Source organism: Sycon ciliatum, chromosome 2, assembly GCF_964019385.1.
Source record: "Sycon ciliatum chromosome 2, ocSycCili1.1, whole genome shotgun sequence".
NCBI classification, from domain to species: domain Eukaryota; kingdom Metazoa; phylum Porifera; class Calcarea; order Leucosolenida; family Sycettidae; genus Sycon; species Sycon ciliatum.
The window spans coordinates 15,515,816-15,534,630 of record NC_088644.1 but is presented as its reverse complement, the minus strand read 5'-3'; the positions used below and the strand labels follow the sequence as shown (position 1 = coordinate 15,534,630).

The window sequence follows — 18,815 nt, the reverse complement described above, 5'->3', positions numbered from 1 at the left end:
ATGTGATTGTGCTCACCAGCACCGGCAGCAGCAGGATCTTGAGCATTGTAAGCAGCTTGGTCTTGGTGAATCTGCTCATCATATTGCTCTTCCTGGTAACCATCATAGGCACCCGCATGATCTCCTTCCTGGGGCTGCTCCTGCTGCTGCTGCAGGTATTGTTGATTCTCTTGCTGCTGTTGTTGGTACTGCTGCTGCTGACCATAACCAGATGGGGCTCCAAGTGCATTTGCTGCATTACCAGCAGCAGCAGTAGAGGCAGAAATGTGCACATCTGATGAATAAGAGTGTGGCTGGGATTCATCCTTGTAGCTGGATGGTGCAGACGCGTTGTAGCCTTGCTCAATACGACCACCAACACCAGCAGCTGCAGTGCCTGCGACAGCTGCAGCAGTCGGAACAGGAACAGCAGTACTACTTGGGCCATTGTACGCTCTTTCATCAGGCTGGTGCTGCTGCTGTTGCTGTTGTTGTTGCTGCTGCTGCTGCTGCTGAGGTGCTGCAGCTGTTGGTGGTGGAGGTGGTTGACGTGTTGGCGGCTTGACGGCAACAGCTGGTCGGGGAAGTACTGGAGGCGGAACTCTTCTTTCTTGATGGCGCAGCTGATGCCCCTGTGCACCACTGCCTTGGTCACTATGGTCACCTACATAGCCGTTAGGCTGCTGGATTTGTCCCCCGGGGTGTTGCTGCTGATGCTGCTGATGATGCTGCTGATGCTGCTGCGTATCACCACCACCACCACCTCCTTGATTATAGTAACCTTGTTGCTGTTGTGTATAGCTGCCTTGTGGCTGTTGAGAGCCCGCAGCATTATTCTCTGGACCCCGGAAACGATTTTGACCAGGCAATCTCTGCTGTAGTTCCTGCATCATATTAGGTTGCGGCGGGAACTGCTGCTGCTGGGATGGTTGGTTCTGTTGGTATTGATTTTGATGCTGCTGCTGGTGGTATTGATTCTGCTGCTGTTGAGCTGGATCATACCCGGCTGGCTCGCCGTTGTAAGTAGTTTGTTGTTGTTGCGACTGCTGCTGCTGCTGCTGCTGTGGCAATGCACCGAAAGGATATCTCTGCTGCTGTGGCTGCTGCTGTGGCTGCTGCTGTGGCTGCTGATGAGGAGGCTGTCTGAACTGGTTGGCAGGATCAGGTGACTGTTGCCGTGGCAACGCATTTTGCATTCCTTGCCACTGGCCTTGCACCCCTGGCTGGCTGCTGGTCGGTTCCTGTTAGGACAGCAAGGAGTGGATGGTCAGAACGGAGCAAACAATAGGCTGTGAGATTGTGCGTAGATACAGTCCCTAACCGGTACTGTCTGGAATAGGGGCTGGTCTTCTATTTACGCCTATCTCATATAGGCGCAACAAAATTCCAGCGATTTTGCATAGATTTTTTTCTTATCGAGTGAAATGTTCGGACTCGCAAACTACTGAGCACTTCGGCCAGTGTTGCGGAAAATTGGTACATAATAAAAAACTAAAAAAACCTTTAACGATTACAGTACTCTGTGGTGATTATACCCATGGCCAGGCAGCTACAGTAGTTTTGTTGCCACCAGTCACTATACTGTTCTGGCATGTACTGATGGTCTGCCACCAGCATACATTCAGTCTATTAATGAGAGCTGAATGTAAAAAGAGACGACCGTATTACATAGAATACTCACCGGAGAGTGATGCGCTGAGGACTGGTCTGTACAGCAGAAAAAGACAAACAACCCACAGCAAAGCCAGAATACAACTCAACAATGTGGTACTATTCATCCAGCAGTCTTTCCAAAGCATGCAAATTAACAGATTAAGTTCCAATCAATGGAAAAGGCTAGGACAATGGCTGCTGCAAGATACGCTCGCAATAGTCTGCAAAGCCCCACGCCATAATGCCAGGTGACGTATAGATTTTTTATGCCTTCACTAAAGAACAAGAGTGAGCATGTTGCTTCATAGTGGTTCTTGTACCTCCTCGTGTTAAGCCAATCTGCAGGACTACTCTTAGGCCGGCATCTCTGATAGTGGCCACAACTCCGCTGTGCGTCAGGCCCAGGACATTGCGACCGTTCACACCGACAATGCGATCGCCGATCTTCAACTTGTTGCAGAGCTCCGCCGGACTGTCTGGAACAAGGCGACCTGAGTGTGCAAGGAAAACAGAATGATGCAAGCAGTGAAACGATCATTCTGAGTAAAAGTTATCCCAACTGTACTGTATGCCATTGACGGTAAGGTCTAACATAATTATGCTTCTATTTGCAGTACAATGCTTTTTGTTGTCTATCATTATTATTTGAGGGTTCCGCAAAGGCAGAATCCTAAATCAAGAGGTATCCGAGACTATCATTGTGAGATACAACGAGGCATGAAGCTATCACCTTGGATCCACCCGCAAATTGACAGCTATGGTAAATCCAGAATGGTGAAGTACGAGTAGATAATCAAATATGGGAGTTCGAAAGAAGACTGCGTGACACTTTCTTCCAAGATATAAAACTTTGATGTTAACATCCTCTTTCCAAACTTACATATGCTGCAACCTGCCTCGTGGACATGGGATTGAAGAACGAAACCAAATCCTTCATTTGGCCGACGTTCTAGTATGACATCGCGGGACGTTTTGTCAGAAAATTGTGACCGGCTGTCCAGCATATGTTGTCCGATTTGTTGCGGCTGCTGCTGCTGCTGTGGTTGGTGCTGCTGCTGTTGTACTTGATGGTTTTGTGGCTGTTGCTGCTGCTGCTGCTGCATTTGTTGTTGTTGCTGCATCTGCTGCTGCATCTGATCAGGTCCAGCTGAGGACAATGGAAATGCACAGAAACCAGAACTAGTTGATTGGTAAGCAGTTCTTTGTGGCGATGTAGGACTGTGGACTGTGTACAACACAGTTAGAGTACAGTCCTGCTCAATGAAATCCGATCACGCGAGTCACGTTTGCGCCCTGCAACGTTTCGTAGCCCAGTGTTTGCAGGTCTAGGGCTGCACAACGCCCAGCGCATACTCGAGTGACTCGATCGGATTTCATTGCGCAGTACTGTAGTATTTCAAGCAGCAAAAAGAGAAACAACTTCAAGCTAGATTTCAATTGAAAGTATTTTTTTATTTTATTTTTATTGAAAAAACCACAAACCTTCAGACATGTGAATGTGCACATGATACAGTATACATACGTATGTATCGAGAAGGCAGCACGGAAACGGCAGTGGTGGTGAGGCCTGGGCAGCTCGTCCGACCGTGGGTCTCGGAGTCAACACTGGGCAGACGCACCGGGGGGGGGGGGGGGGGGGTGGTAGCTGTATGCAGTCGCTACTGTATATTACGGGTATGAGAGAGGTATCCTGCTACTGACCTTGCTGTGTTCCCGGCCTACGCTGAATACCAAGAGAGACACGACCGTGGAGACCGGCTGTACTCATCAGCGAGACAACATTGCGGTGTGTTTCGTTCAAAACGGACTGCCCATTGATCTCCACAATCTCATCTCCAACCTGCAAGCGGCCGTCCAGATCCGCTGCGCCACCGGGAACTATTGTCCCAACCATCACCTGTTCAACAGCAAACAAAGCCCCTTTTAAACAAGACATTAAATTTTTCTCATGGCAGGTAAACTCATCTTAGCTTGCATGTCATGGAACCTGGACTTTGCACTGTGTCAACCAGAATAAGTATCTTTCACACATACACACTCTACATGTTTTAATCTAGCAGTACAAGAAAAGTATCCTTGGTGTCAGATAATATGTACGTGAACTGTGATGAGAGATGAGCACCAGTTTCATTCAAAAACGTAATCTGATTGTAACTCAGATAAAATCCACCTGAACGTCTGCAGTGGGAACATCCAAGGGAAGGATGGAATTCTACACATGCCATAGAAAAGAGTAAAATGAACTTGCACGAGCATCTTCTGGGAAGAAGGGCTGTTTCAACGGTGTAGTACATTCCTTGATTCAAATCAGGAAACCCACAGTACTCTCCGATGATCAATACCATCTTTTTCGAATCAGATGAAAACTGTGCCTGCAACTCCACTAACCTGTGACCCTTCTTCCAGACCGCCCAGGATTCGGAAGCCAAATCCGCTGACTTGGCGATGCAGCTCAATCTCTAAATACGTCACAGCACCCTCTGCTGCTGGCACGGCTTGTGGATAACCCTGCGTATCATTTAGGCGCTGATCCATTCCGCCACGCATCATTGCGGCATCATGCGATGCTTCTCCAGTCGTTGCAACAGGTCCTGACGGACCTGGGTAAACTGGTGGTTGGCTAGGCTTGAAATGAGCTGGCTCGTTGCCTGGCTGGTATCTCCTGATTTGCTGCTGTCCATCTGGTATGTTGGACTGTAGGGTCAAAGGGAGACAGGGAGACAGGGAGAGAGGGAGAGAGAACACATGAGAAACAGCCATAGATAGATCAACACATAGATACATAGAGAGAAAGAGAGAAAGAAAGAAAGAAAGAAAGAGAGAGAGAGAGAGAGAGAGAGAGAGAGAGAGAGAGAGAGAGAGAGAGAGAGAGAGGGGGAGGGAAGGAGGGGGATGGAGGGAGAGAGAGAGAGAGCGAGAGAGAGCGAGAGAGAGAGAGAGAGAGAGAGCACATGAGAAACAGCCATAGATAGATCAATACATAGATACATAGAGAGAAAGAGAGAAAGAAAGAAAGAAAGAAAGAAAGAGAGAGAGAGAGAGAGAGAGAGAGAGAGAGAGAGAGAGAGAGAGAGAGAGGGAGAGAGGGAGGGGATGGAGGGAGAGAGAGAGAGAGAGAGAGAGAGAGAGAGAGAGAGAGAGAGAGAGAGAGAGAGAGAGAGAGAGAGACAGAGAGGGAGGGAGGGAGGGAGGGGGATGGAGGGAGGGAGAGAGAGAGAGAGAGAGAGAGAGAGAGAGAGAGAGAGAGAGAGAGAGAGAGAGAGAGAGAGAGAGTGAGAGAGAGAGAGAGAGAGACAGAGGGAGAGAGAGAGAGAGATAAAGAGAGAGAAAAATGGAAAAGCAACACACACACCTGGAATAGGAAATGTTTTACTTGCACCAGCAATTAAGTGAGGCAATATGTGTGATACTTTTTGCTACTGGTATAACTATTATCTGTGTGTTTGTGTTGAAGTGAACAAGCAACAAGCGGAGTCCACAGTTCGAATATGTTGAAGAGCTTGGGCAAGGAAAAGAGAGAGAGAGGGGGGGGGGGGGGGGGGGGGAGATGCCAGCCAAGTGGTCTTGAAAAAACCCATGTAAAAACAACGCAGTCAATACTTAAGATGGCATAGTGACTTCATTACGCTCTTATGTAGTCTTGCTCCTAGTACTGGCTGTTGTGTGATGTTTTTGGCAAACACTGCATTGCTTTCTCACAGCTCTGTTTCAAGGCCTGCATGACATGCAACTGTAGATCTCATTGCAACGTAGGCGTTGGGCATGGTCTCAAAAACCACCAGGGTCATACAGACGCAACTCACCTCCCCACCAGTAACTGGAACGCCAGTAACTTCAGCAGAAAACAACAAAAACAACAAGAAAAACACTGGATCAATACTTGCACATTTCTCCAAAGAAAGAGATATGCATTTAGGAAGGGAAGGGATACATTATCTTCTTTGCTACAGTCAACTTCGCTAATAACGACTGCGGATATAACGACAATTCGCGAATAACGACATAATTTTCATGCCCAGAGCAAAGTCCCATCCAACTGTGACACATATAATGAGACTTCGGGTATAACGACACTTCGCGAATAAGGACACTTTTCTGATGCCCCGCCGAGTGTCGTTATAAGCGAAGTTGACTGTATCTGGACAACTGCAGTGTATGCCTAGATTTATGTACTATTGCAGGCAACAACAAGAAGTAACTTCACACATACCTGGATATTCCTCACAACAATGCAATGATATATTCTATCGGTAGGAAATCAAGCAGAATGCATGGTTCATTACCTCGTTCCACCAGGAACTCCACTGAGCTGCCCTTTTCGCAGCCTTTCAGGATTGTGACGACATCGTTGTGCGTTCCACCGGCCACAGACTGGCCATTGATCTCAATCAGCCAGTCATCCTCCCGTAGCTGTTCACACCGCGGTGCATCCAGAATCTGCTTTATCGTCTGGCCAATCGTGCTGTCCGCAATCGTGAAGCCAAAACCAAACGGGCCCTTCACAACGTGTGCGACAAGACGATCAGAACCACTGCGTGATGGCTCGAAACGGGCCATATTCGTGGGCTGCAGCGTACAGTCATGAAAACAGAACCACACCAACATGGATGTGATAGTGCCTCGAAGGGTTGAGTCCGCCAACTCAACGTACATCCAAAGTAAATAAATCAACCAAGGAGCATAGAAGACACTTACAGCACGCGGTGGAATAGGAGCCACTCCAGCATCATGTCCTGCACAACACAATCACATGGATAGGAGAGAGAAGGTCTGCAACCATAACAGGTGATAGTTGATATAACGGTGATTGACCATTTTGAAAATTGGTGTGTCCTTGACGGTCGGCTGTGAAGAGCAGTGGTAGTGTACTTGCGTGCACATTTTGAAATCTGGCCTATTCGAAGTACTTGCAGAAGATCAAGTAAGATCAAGTAAGATCAATAATATTGAAAGATCTTATTGGTGCCCACCAGTACATGCTATCACTAAGACAGTTAGTGTTCTATGACAGGATTCATGTGCATGTATCACAAGGCTCTTTTACTGGCAAACAGAATACAATTCACGGTGGCATGGTGAATGATTAGAACACAACACCAACAAATGAAAAATTAAACAGACTCTGCATCCGGATGGTTCTAAAGCAGAAGTCGGTTCTTAATACAAGAACTACATTGTTGATAACTGAACGTGCAGTGTACCTGCGTCAAAATTCTGCTGGCCATGTCCGGGATGCGGTGTAAATTCACCCGGTGGCTGTTGAACTCCGCGGCGAACTTCAATCACAACGTCGCCTCCAATGGGAATGTCTTGAAACATACGAACAACCTACGATTGTCGCAAAGCCAAAGCATGGACACCATGAAATTACGATCACTGAGAGGACAAAAGCCCATTACGCTAGCCTACTTCGTTTTGCAAGATGTATGCAATGACTTACAAGTAGATGAGATATTTAAGAGGTGATGACCATTCTCGTATACAAAAGCTCAAAAAACAAACAAGTGTAACTTTCAATGCTTGCCACTATGGTAAAATTCAATCATGCTCATTATAGGTTTGTCTTCGTATTGAAAAGATCCCCAAAGACAAAGAATACCCAAGCCAAGAAGGAACATCCCAAGCAATGCAGGCGAGCCAAGTACCTTTCCATGTGTTTAAAAATTGTTATAAAAGAAGTGTGCTCGCGGTATGTATTGGAGTTAGGGAACTCTGACTCTGAGCCTCTGAGCTGGTTTATAGCAGAGATAGAGTAAAAGAAACATTGTACTAAGGGGTAGGCCAGAGAGTACAAGTGGGGGAGGTGGAATAAATTTGTTTTAAAGGATTATGGCGGAGTAATAAGCAGAAAGGAAAACCGGAAGAAGCAGTTACTTACATCGTCATGAGTGAAGAGGAGGACGTTGACATCGTTGATACGGACCAGCACATCCCCAATTTGCAATCGACCGCACTGGGCAGCCACGCTGTTGGGGACTATGCTCTTGATCTGCTTCAAATCCCGAGGCACTTGACCACCGACCACCGTGAATCCAAACCCGTTTGCTGGCTTTTTTAGGCGAGCGTCAATAGCCTATTACAACCAGCAGACAATCATAACGTTCATTAACTGCGTGTACACCTGGCAATTAAAGGCATGGGTCCAATTCCCAGACCACCCTACAGAATCTACTGCAGAGGATAGACATACATGCACATGTTTGCACACCTGTTCTCCAAATGTTAGCGTTCTAGATTGCGTTATGGGTAGTTCCAGGGGTGGTGCAAGGCGACTAAGCTCATCTACTGTGCGCTAATGCACACGTTTAGTGCATTCGCCAAATCGGGGCCCCAGATACACTGAAACTACATGTACGTGCACAATCTTGACACACTCTCCATGATGGCCCAGGATCGAGCAGCTTGGAGAGGCTGTATTCACGCGGCATAGCACGCATGCGGGCGATCTCCAGAAGAGAAACAGCAGCGGAACCATGTGTTGCAAAAACATCGTACGTATTGTGTCAATGTATATTGTACGCGATCTCTCAAATATCTGTATCTGAAGAAAATACATTTTGCACTTACCTTGATCAATTTACACCGCATTCAATTCATCTTAGGCTTAAAACAACGGCTGTCATATTTCTGACCTATATACATCATCGACTTCACCATCTTGAATTAGAATAAAGTGAGACTGTGAAAAACCTATGGGCCCACATTCGGCAAATGCACTACAGTTCACTTGGTGATCTATCACTTGTCACTGATGAAGGTGCTATGGAAAAAACCGTGAACCAATCAACAAAGTGAAGCTACACACCATGCCATTAAGCCGTGCTGACTGCTCCTCTCCTTCAGCATGCAGCTGCTCTAGCATATCGGACCGATTCTCCTGCTGCTGTGGCTGGTAGTTCTGCCAGTCAGCCTGTACATACACACACATACACACATACATACACAAACACACAAACACACACAGACACACACACACACACACACACACATACACACATACATACACAAACACACACACACATACATACACAAACACACACACACACACACACACACACACACACACACAAACACACACACACACATACACACATACATACACAAACACACACACACACACACACACACACACACTTGTACTTGTACTTGTACTTGTTGCACACTGCCAAAACTGGTCACATGGGTCTCCCCGGGAGAGGGGAGAGAGACTCAAAAGGAATCTTGGAAAGATGACTCAATTGGCTATTGAACCGCCCAACGGCCGACACCCCCTGAAATCCCCAAAACTCTGGGTGGACTTGAAAATGATCCCACTTATGGGCTCACCACACCTCAGTAAGTGGGTGAGGACAAGGTGCAGAAAAAGGATTGACGGCATCAGGGTATCCGTCCAGGGATCCAACTGCAGTCACCCCTGCCCCCAGTGAAGGTAATACTTGCTACTAGTGTGGGTGGCTAAATCAGATTGGGTCTGATATAAGCTTCACTAGCACCATTGATTACACAAGAGTTAATCTAGCCAGAAGCAGTCCATGGTTAACAGGTATGTATACTTCAAATAGAAAGTATATGAACCCTGGAACCAAAAAAAGGTGGCAGGTACAACATTACACCTTCAAGTGGCCGAGCCCGTTGGCAACAGACCCAACACTATCCAGCATAAGTGTACCCACCAACCGAACTAGCTGGCACAAACACACACACACACACTGTTTTCTTTCCTTTCCTTTCTTCTTCATAAACATTTTAAACATTTTCATCATATTGTGAGAGCCGTGGGCCAATAGCCCCGGTGAGAAGGCAGTCTTGCCTGTTCATATGGTGAAGTAAAATAAAGAAACAACAACAAAAACACACACACACACACACACACATACAAACACAAGCACACACATACAAACACAAGCACACACATACACACAGGCAACACCAATCACGACAGTGCAATCGTACAGCAATGCTTGTATGGCTGATAGAATGAAATCGTTTCTAAAATAATCTTACTATTCAAAGAAGGCATGCTATTGTTAGGTTATCATTCCCATACATCCTTGTACCAGCTGACCTGCACCCCGTTTGACACCTTTCGTTCCGTTGGCCAGGGTAGTTACTTGCGTGCCCACATTTGCCATAGCTACCTAGGCCCCTTATCTAGCACTGTCTTTCTCTCTTGCTCTCGCTCTTTGTCACTCTCTCTCTCCCTCTCTCTCTCTCTCTCTCTCTCTCTCTCTCTCTCTCTCTCTCTCTCTCTCTCTCTCTCTCTCTCTCTCTCTCTCTCTCTCTCTCTCTCTCTCTCTCTCTCTCTCTCTCTCTCTCTCTCTCTTCTCTTTCTCTCTGTCTCACTCTCATCAAATCGCACCAGCTAGGGGATGACACTCAGCGATGATGATTCCTACATAAAGGTAAATGTACTGTATAGCAGGAAATTTTCGGACGAAAATATTTTCGGACAAAGCCGATTTTCGACCTTTCGTACGGATTTTATTTTCGTACAGTGCTTCATGCTAAATGCACGTGTTTGCATGCGGCACGCATGTACATGTACATGTATAGTGTACATAACTACTTCACAGGAACAAATTTTAGTACGGAATTAATTCTAGTACAAAAGAGGCTGTGTACGAAATCGTCCGAAAATAAATTCCGTCTGAAAATTTCCTGCTATACAGTAGTGGTCAAACGAATGCTGAGAAGCTTCGAACGTTCGTTCTCGAGTCGACATTCGAATGCCAAGTTGACCGCCCAAACGAATATCGTAACTCACAAAACTGTGAACTCTGCACTTGTAGCAGCGATTTTCATGCATGCAAGCACGTACACACGTCTACTTTTGAAGCCGTGCCGCGCTGTCTTCATGACCAGAGACTCCGGTAGGTCTAGTCTGCGCAGTGAACTCTAGTCTGGGTTGAACGTTGCATGCGCGCACCGCGCCCGGCTGTGAAACTGGAAGTGCAGTGCCACAGGCGATTTTAGTCGTGACAACACTCGACGGTCTGTCTGAAATAATAACTATTGCTGAGAGCCGTCGTTGAGTCTTTCTTCATCAAATCCACCCAACGTTCGTCATGGCCGAGAAGAGTAGGCGCTCTGCCGTATGGGATTTTGGAATAGAGATAACGGCTGACAATATTATCTATATTCTCACGACAATATTGCTACGTGTACTCGGTGCAAGCCGCCGAAAGACTTGGCAGATCATGGCGGAACAACGAATTTACGTAACCATCTGAAGGACGTTCACCATGTCGACTTGGATGGCGCAGGGGCGATACCGAAAAAGGACGAAGGGATAACTGCCTTCTTCAAGGCAAAGAAAGTGCCAGCGGCTAGATCCTCTGAGGCTCTGGATGCGACGACCGATTGGTGGGATTTGTGTGCAGAGATCTTCGGCCTGTGAGCGTAGTCACTGGTGCGGGGGTTCCTTTTGCTCATGAACTACCCCGAGCCTGGCTACCTGCAACTCAAGTGACAAAGCTAATTCAGCGGAAGCACGTCGCGGGCCTGAAGTTGCTGGTGCAGTGGTTAGGTGGAGAACCTTGAAAAGGCCAGCTCCATGGCGCTGACTACAGACCTGTGGACAAGCAGACGAACGGAGGGGTACATTACCATCACTGTCCACTTCATAAATGAGTCATGGCATCTACAATCTCTGTTGCAGACTTGCAGTGTGCAACTTCACTTATGATTTGGGTGCCTTTTACAAAAGTTTTAGTGTTACATACTGGTTGGTAGCTATAATTTCTTACTGATTTCTTAATCATGGAACGGGCGACATTCGTTCGGTATTCGTTAGGAACATTCAGAGAAGGTTCGATTCGCTGTTTAGCACATTCGTTTGACCACTACTATACAGTATTGTAACATGTTGTTATTCACTAGTTGTTACCGAAGACTTCGTGGACAAGGTGCTTTACCTGCTGTGGTTGCTGTGTACTGGGTGATAGCTGTTCAGCACCGTCAATACCAGGTGGCGGGGGAGGTGGTGGCGGTGCTTGTTGATCAGCTCCACCGCGCTCTGCGGCCCAGATATCATTAGACCCAATCCTGTGGGCCCTGGCTACGGGATTCTCCAATGTCGTCCTTCCATTGATATAGCTGTAAACAAGGACACATGCAGGTTTGCAAGACGGTACTGCTGATACGTACGCAAATAATCATGCATGCATTTTGGTGGATTTTACTTGTCTCAGGAAATTTCCACTACAATATCACTGACCTCAAGCCATTTCTGAGCCATTTCTATTGGCCTAGTATTGTAATGCAGAGTGGGACGTTTTCTTTCGAGCCTTTATCACAATATGCTTTAATGTACATGCACACATGAAAGCACACCTTTATTTCACTATGGCAACACTTACTCGATGTAGTACACACCATACTTGACATCATCAGCACGATCCCAACCATGTGGAAGCTCTGAACACAGAAAGTGCAACAAAGGACAACATGAACAGCAAAAAAAAACACACAAAAACAAAACAAAACAAAGAACCATGGGTGTAAAATCAATCCAAACCACTCTGCAACATCATACAAAAGGGACGCGCCTTTGTGCCCCACCCGTAAACACACTACAGAACCACTCAGAACAGCATAGCCAGAGGCTGGCAATAGCATCTGTTCCGGACAAGAAAGTAGGCCACTGCAAAGTAAAGCAACCACGTCGGGATGAGTCGGCTTTGCGCAGAAATGCACGGGACTGCCATTAGTGTCATTGTGACGCACAAATACACGTGCTTTCCAACAATCTTACGGCCGTTGGAAAGCGTAAGGAGTCTGCAAACCAATCCAGCCATAAAATCACATCCTTGCAATACACCTACCATCATCATTGCATTGAAGTGGCAGACGTTTCTGCATGCGTGCAACGCGTGGGTCCAGCCACTGTGTTGTTCCAGCTGTATGGCTGCAGTGAACAGCAGGATATTTTGTACAACATATTGAGCTCCCGCGCTCCCACATCTACAATTGGACCAGTGTTCTACCAAAGGGGTGGGCGCAACCCCCCTCGCCTACTCTGATGGTGCGCCCCCCCCCCTTACTCTCATAGCACACCACTCCTCGTAATTTTTTTCTCCTATTTTGTCGGTATAAAAAAAAAAATTCACACATCAAAAATTCGGCCACAAATCGATCGTTCCGGGTGCTCTGTGTACCCGTACTTTGCACCTTTTTGGGACGAGGCAATAGTGGAACATGGAAAAAATGGGTGTACTGTTTGTTTCCCCTACCCCAAGCCCCCCCCCCCCCCCCTCCCGGTCCCCGTACATTTTCCCGATGGTCCGTGTGGAGCGGGGAGCAATACCACGTAAACCGTTGAATTTCAGCGGCAAACTTTATGCAGAATCAGTACCGCCAAATCACCTACTATGATGCACATCCCAGAGTAACACTGCTGTTGCAATGAATCAAATTCAATCAGCATCAAAGCATAGCAGGTATACAGTCATGTAGTTCAGTTCAGACATGCTGGCCATCCTCCCCCCCCCCCCCCCCCCCTGCAGCACAATCAAGGGAACTCCCCTGTATGAAGGGAGCATAGCAAGAGAGACATACATGGAGATGACTTCAATTTCCCAAACTGTGCAATATACGTAGCACAGCCAGGGTCCACAGCTCTTTATCTGTGTGTGATGTGCATGTTCCCATGCCATGTGACCAGGAGCACAAGGGGGGCGGGGTGACAGGACGTCACACACCACACACCACATGACTGGTCACCCCCCCCCCCCCCCCCCCCAGGCGGCTCCCATATCACGTATCACTCAGTTCAATTGACCCCTAAGATGACATGGGATAAGATTAAGCACAGTGAAAATTCTGATCTGGCAGCTTTCTCCTTGCCAAACGCTTTGAAGCTGTGAAAGACAGCTCAGAATATTGAGTACGTACACATCCATCACTATTAGTAGTTGGGCATAGCTGCTCACTTACTCAATGTAATATTTATCACCACCTTCAGTGTACGCAATTTCCCAGTTCCTGGGCAAGGGACCCAGGTTCCTGTTCACCTGAGCCACACCTGGCCGTCGCTGGGGCATGTAGTAGCGTTGTTCACCGGGCAAACCGTTCACACTTTGTCCAAAACTCAGATGCTCCTCGCCTATGTGCAACAACATATTCGGAAGAAAACAATACTGAGTATGCACGCTGATGACACAAGCTGGCAAGACACTGTGTCAGGATGTCTAAGAATACATTTCTAAGATACTTCATACACGATAGCATTGCAATTCACTGCCTGACGATCGGGTCCTGTTATTGTGTACATTCGCAAACTTGTACAGAGTGGCCATCAAATCTCCCCCTGCCATATTTGATCTTTCCTCAACAAACATCAGATATTTCCACAAGGACATTGATAGCTATACAAAATGCAAGTTACTTAGCATAGCTTTGTCCCATTGCAGCAGCACTACTAGTAAGGCAACGGTAGCCTAGCAGGGGTGCTACAGGGCAGTGTGGAGTGGTGCAGCCGGGGTTTGACGGTGTCCCCTGGGGAAAAAATCGGATGTTTCGGCCCACTAGTGAGTGCTCTATTATTCCTTTTCTGGATGAATTGGGCGGACCATCCTGGACGAAAAGTGGCACGACCATGGTCGCACCGTGTGTGATGCCCTGCCTAGCCTTGTGTAAACATCATTGGGATAACTACTCGTCCAGTGCAGCAGGTGTTCCTCATCAAAGCAATGCATCACACTAACCTGGATATGCAGATAGCTGTTCGGCCTGTTGGCCCGGAGGTTGCCTCGGGTCCTGACTCGGTGGCTCATGTGGAGGCTTCGGCGTTCCATAGTAGTTTCCGTCGAACAAGCCACTTTCTAACAGATTGCCTGATTTCTCCAGCACCATGAATTGATCAACCGTCAAGAAGTTGTATTCAACGCCCGGTGTTTCGCCAGGACGTGGTTCTCGAGTTGTACCTGGACAAGTGCACATCAGATTGAACAGTAACACAATATGACCCTGTTTGAGAGTATAACATAGAGTTTCTGTCGGGTGCCTAAGAACTAGGGGTGGGGGTCAGCCTTTGTAGCCTGGACGGTTCCTATTTTCATGTATTGTAGTGTCACTTTGCATATATCGCTATGCTGCGCTTGGTGAAATTCTAGCATGTCCGCTCTTCGGCTGTAACGTAATTGTACGTTACCTGCATACCACCATCACAGCTATGCACATAGCCATGCATCAACATGGCCAACTACATTCCGAAAGGATGACAACTTCATCTGTTCGAGAGATGCTTGTGTGTGTAGCTGCATAGCACCATCCTAACACACTGAGTCTGTTATGCATGTGCAAGGCAAATCTGCAGTGCTGCCAAACCGTCCGATTTTTCGGACAGTGTCCGATTTTTGAAGGCTCTTCCGAAAACCGGTCCGAAAAGGGAAACGTCCAAAAAGCAGACAAAATGTCGGAGATCATTACTTCCCTATGCAGAAGTCCTGTACTTTCACTTTTCAGCGCAACTGAAGGCACAAATCTCTGTACATTTGCTTCTAAAAAGGCTAGCGCTTGGCTGTGGAAGTGCAAAGTAACATGTCTGGATCAGGCTGGATGGCATGTACGCTGACAGTCTGTACAGAATCAGTGTGCAACCACACTCATCATTACAAAATTCATGACAACTCCGGGGTTGCCATGGCAATGAAGCAAATTTTCATGGTGTTTTAGGCGATATTTTGAATTCTCTGTAAAAAATTTGCCGAGGAGAAAAATTCGCACCATGTGGCCAGCCTTGGCGGTGAAGGGTGTCCGATTTTGGGCGAAAATTATTTGGCAGCACTTAATCTGATACTTTGCAGCACAGGAGGCAAGCATATCTACCAAGGACAGTGTTTAACCGTGTTCTCTGTTAGTATGGAGCCTATCCTGATCCGGCAACCCCTCCTGGCAAACCCTCGCCAACACCATCCAACACATACCAAGAATTCACCCAGCACGAGACTTGCAGGCCAAGAGCAATCCGAGATTATCTAATGGACCCCACCCTGACCATGATATACATGTACAATGTGTCAGTTGTCTAAGGTCCTCAGGCTGCGTATAGTGCTCTATGTCCAGTGGACAGAGCCAGTAATACAATTGTCACACAGCAATGAAGCAAACAAATCTTTTTCCGCCGTTACTCGAAGTTTCGTGTGAAACACTCATCAGACAGCAGATGACCAAGACTAGCATTCACTAGAATATTTATGGAGGGTCTTGAGAAAAGAGGGCAGAGGTGATGGAGGTAAAACATTTCAATAGCGTATAATTATATTCTAGTGAATGCTAGTCTTGGTAATATGCTCTCTGATGAGTGTTTCACACGAAACTCTGAGTAACGGTGGAAAAAGATTTGTTTGCTTCATTGCTGTGTGATAATTTGTACAATGTGTCATGTAGATTGCCATCTTTCACGTTGTCCGGTAACTAGCCATTTGGAATCGCTGGAAAAGATAAAGGTCCAATTTTGGCCTTGTATGGAATGTTTGCTCTGAGAAATGCTGACAATGCACAGATTTTAGAGGAAGCTCCTGTTTACAGCAAAAGTTACATAGGACAATTCTACTATTATCACTAGCATAAGCTTAGTCATAGGTAAAAGTGTGGTGGTTGAATGTTATCACATGATCACCCATCCTTGACATATCCTAAGTGCTTGGCAAAGCAGTACATAGACAGCTGACAGTGACAGCAGGTTTTACAAAGGAGGGTGGGTGTGCATTTTTGATACTCTCTCCGCCACTTTGTAGACTAGGCGGCCTGGCCCAGCACTGCCCATCCTAATAATTATTGCCTAACAAATTACCCAGGCACATGTTACAAGTATGCAGCCTGTCTGAAAGCCAGGATCTAGGATAGGAAGGAATTGAATGAGTTGATGCCAGATGAGCATCTCAATGAGCCACATTTACTATTACTAAGTAACACCAGAGCTATGCACTCTTGTAGTTGTAGAGTGCATGCTAGTAGTATCTTTCACACTCATTTCAAACGGTGGAGAAAATAGATGCAAGTGTGTAGTGGCTAAGACTTCAATCGCCTTAGATGTCCTCCAACCCACAGATCATTTGCCAGAGGTGAATTGAATAGCCTGAGCAGGCAGGATGCATTCGAAGCCAGACTAACGAAACGCCTCAACCAGCAATGGAGCACATTCCATCAGACTTACAGTTACAACCAAAAAGCAATGCACATAATAACTGGCACTCTAGCTCTCTAGGTCTCTTGCCAAGTCTTGGAAAGCAGACTTTACAATGATTATGTCATCAAAACTTCAAAGCTAGCTAGGACAGTGGTACAGTCCAGTCATGTACATCATCAGTAACACAGTTATTTTGTGGTGTTTCTTTTCGTCAAGGTGTGATGAGACGGACTACTCCCACTTGCACAATGCCAGCGGCAACACACACGAACTACTTCCTACATTTGTAGAGTATCTCTAATCCGTGTTCTAGGAAAGTCAACAAAAGGTTAATCTGACATTCTGAGATCATTGAGTTCCACTTTCGATTTTGCTGCCTGTGTGAGATCGTAGAGCGAGTGCATGCTTGCCGCTGCACCTCAACGCAATGGCGCACGAGGTATTTGCGATAGCCGATTGCCAACGAGGCGAGCAACGGCTACCCCAGCCAGCAAACCTCTGTCAGCTCGACCGAGGCGAGGAGAGCTGAGAGCAAAACTTTTCATGTCGTATTATTTACCGACGTTGGAAGAAAAATGAAACACATCAGAGGAACGCTTCGCGAGTATCGGAACAAGGTCTCAGACTCCGAGCAGTCGCTCCGAGCAGAACAAGATGATCTCGCAACGATGGTACACAATGCAAGTCATTAGGATCATGCGGCATTCCTGCCATCGTGCCGCGCCGACTTGATCGCTACAAATAGAATCGGGGTAAGAGCTCCGAAGCAATTTACGCACGGGTCGTTCATCAGCTATCATTGCAGCTGCAGGTCGACAGCTAAAAACTGACTTTGTCTACGGAAGTGAGCAGTACGACGCAGGAAATGCTCGTGCTTCAACGGGGCTACTAGGAGTGCCTGAACGTAAACCCAGACTACAAAAATAATAGAGTGTCCGATACAAGCAGCAGCGCAAGAACAGGCCCGGGACGCAAACAAGTCAACAACAACATTCCAACAACAGGAAGAACAATACGCAACGACGAAACACTCCGATTAGAGGCTGCAAACAAAGCCTCAAAGGGTCACACAACACCACCACACACACGAACGCACGCGCGCACGCACATACGCCTGCGCCCTCACAAAGGTTGTGAGCTGTGAGCTAGAATCACTACCCACGAGAGCTTACATGGAACTGTTCGAGTGTAGAGATTGTCCCGTATCGTCTGCTGAAGGTCGTGGTCCATAGTGCCTTTGTCGAACCTGGCACCAAGGTATGGTCGTAACTCTTTGGTGATGGATGATCCTGTATGAAGCGTCAACAGCAAACAGACACTTTTGAATGCAATGCAACACCAATGCAGTTTTTGAAAGGACAAGATTTCCGTTGCACCAATCTACTCATCTCAGCAATACGTCTCCAAGCGTAGAGTAAAACGCCACATAGTGAGAAAGGAGCACACCACGACACAACTAGGCCTTGACGAAAAATGCGTGGTATCCTATCCCAAACAGTCCATGGCTTCGCTCACCTGTTTTCACTGTCCTAAGCACCAATGGATCAGGCGATTCTCCGATGAGTTTACAGACGTCTTGGCGAGTCATACCAGAAACTGCTTGTCCGTTTACCTCGAGAAGAATTTCCTCTGGATGCAGCTTACCGCTGATATACGCGATCTTATCCTGCTTGACCTCTCCAATGCACGGGAATTGACCGTAATCACCGCCGCCATCGATCACAACGTTGAACAAACCTCCACTACTGCGAGATATTACACTATCATGCACTCGACCGGACCAGTGCTTTTTCTTCTTCAGCGAACTCTTGCGCGCTGGCGAAAACTTCGACATGGCGATTAGCTAGCTGACGCTGTCCCAACGTCAGTGTCAGAGACGAGCCACAAGGGCACTCAGCTACAGAATCCTCGCAGCATTCAGGCAGAGCTCAGGACGCGAACACTACGGCACGAAGTAAAGGAGACGGCTTCTTGCCGTTTTTTGAAAGTCAGTACAGGCACACGACTGTATCAACCGTGCGTGTACAGTCAGTCGGTACTCTGGAGTACGGAG

The 18,815-nt window shown here is 47.1% G+C and overlaps 1 protein-coding gene across 2 annotated transcripts in view; it reads right to left on the bottom strand.

Moving 5' to 3' along the window:
• The window catches only part of LOC135808899 (membrane-associated guanylate kinase, WW and PDZ domain-containing protein 3-like), a 27,332-nt gene extending 8,557 nt beyond the window's left edge, over window positions 1-18,775 (bottom strand). The window contains exons 1-19 of one of the 2 annotated variants that reach the window (XM_065322143.1): window positions 18,278-18,775; window positions 17,935-18,051; window positions 14,337-14,555; window positions 13,567-13,735; window positions 12,456-12,538; window positions 11,991-12,048; window positions 11,547-11,727; window positions 8,438-8,542; window positions 7,511-7,705; window positions 6,834-6,960; window positions 6,328-6,365; window positions 5,916-6,198; window positions 5,436-5,464; window positions 4,021-4,326; window positions 3,334-3,529; window positions 2,513-2,779; window positions 1,953-2,123; window positions 1,661-1,686; window positions 1-1,220 (exon numbers count right to left, since the gene is read on the bottom strand). The exon at window positions 1-1,220 is cut by the window's left edge and continues 335 nt beyond it. In XM_065322143.1, coding sequence (XP_065178215.1) covers window positions 1-1,220; window positions 1,661-1,686; window positions 1,953-2,123; window positions 2,513-2,779; window positions 3,334-3,529; window positions 4,021-4,326; window positions 5,436-5,464; window positions 5,916-6,198; window positions 6,328-6,365; window positions 6,834-6,960; window positions 7,511-7,705; window positions 8,438-8,542; window positions 11,547-11,727; window positions 11,991-12,048; window positions 12,456-12,538; window positions 13,567-13,735; window positions 14,337-14,555; window positions 17,935-18,051; window positions 18,278-18,596 — 4,109 coding nt within the window. In that variant the 5' untranslated portion in view covers window positions 18,597-18,775. The remainder of the gene's footprint in view (window positions 1,221-1,660; window positions 1,687-1,952; window positions 2,124-2,512; window positions 2,780-3,333; window positions 3,530-4,020; window positions 4,327-5,435; window positions 5,465-5,915; window positions 6,199-6,327; window positions 6,366-6,833; window positions 6,961-7,510; window positions 7,706-8,437; window positions 8,543-11,546; window positions 11,728-11,990; window positions 12,049-12,455; window positions 12,539-13,566; window positions 13,736-14,336; window positions 14,556-17,934; window positions 18,052-18,277) is intronic. The other variant, XM_065322142.1, reaches the window with a different exon arrangement.
• Between the last annotated feature and the right edge of the window lie 40 nt (window positions 18,776-18,815).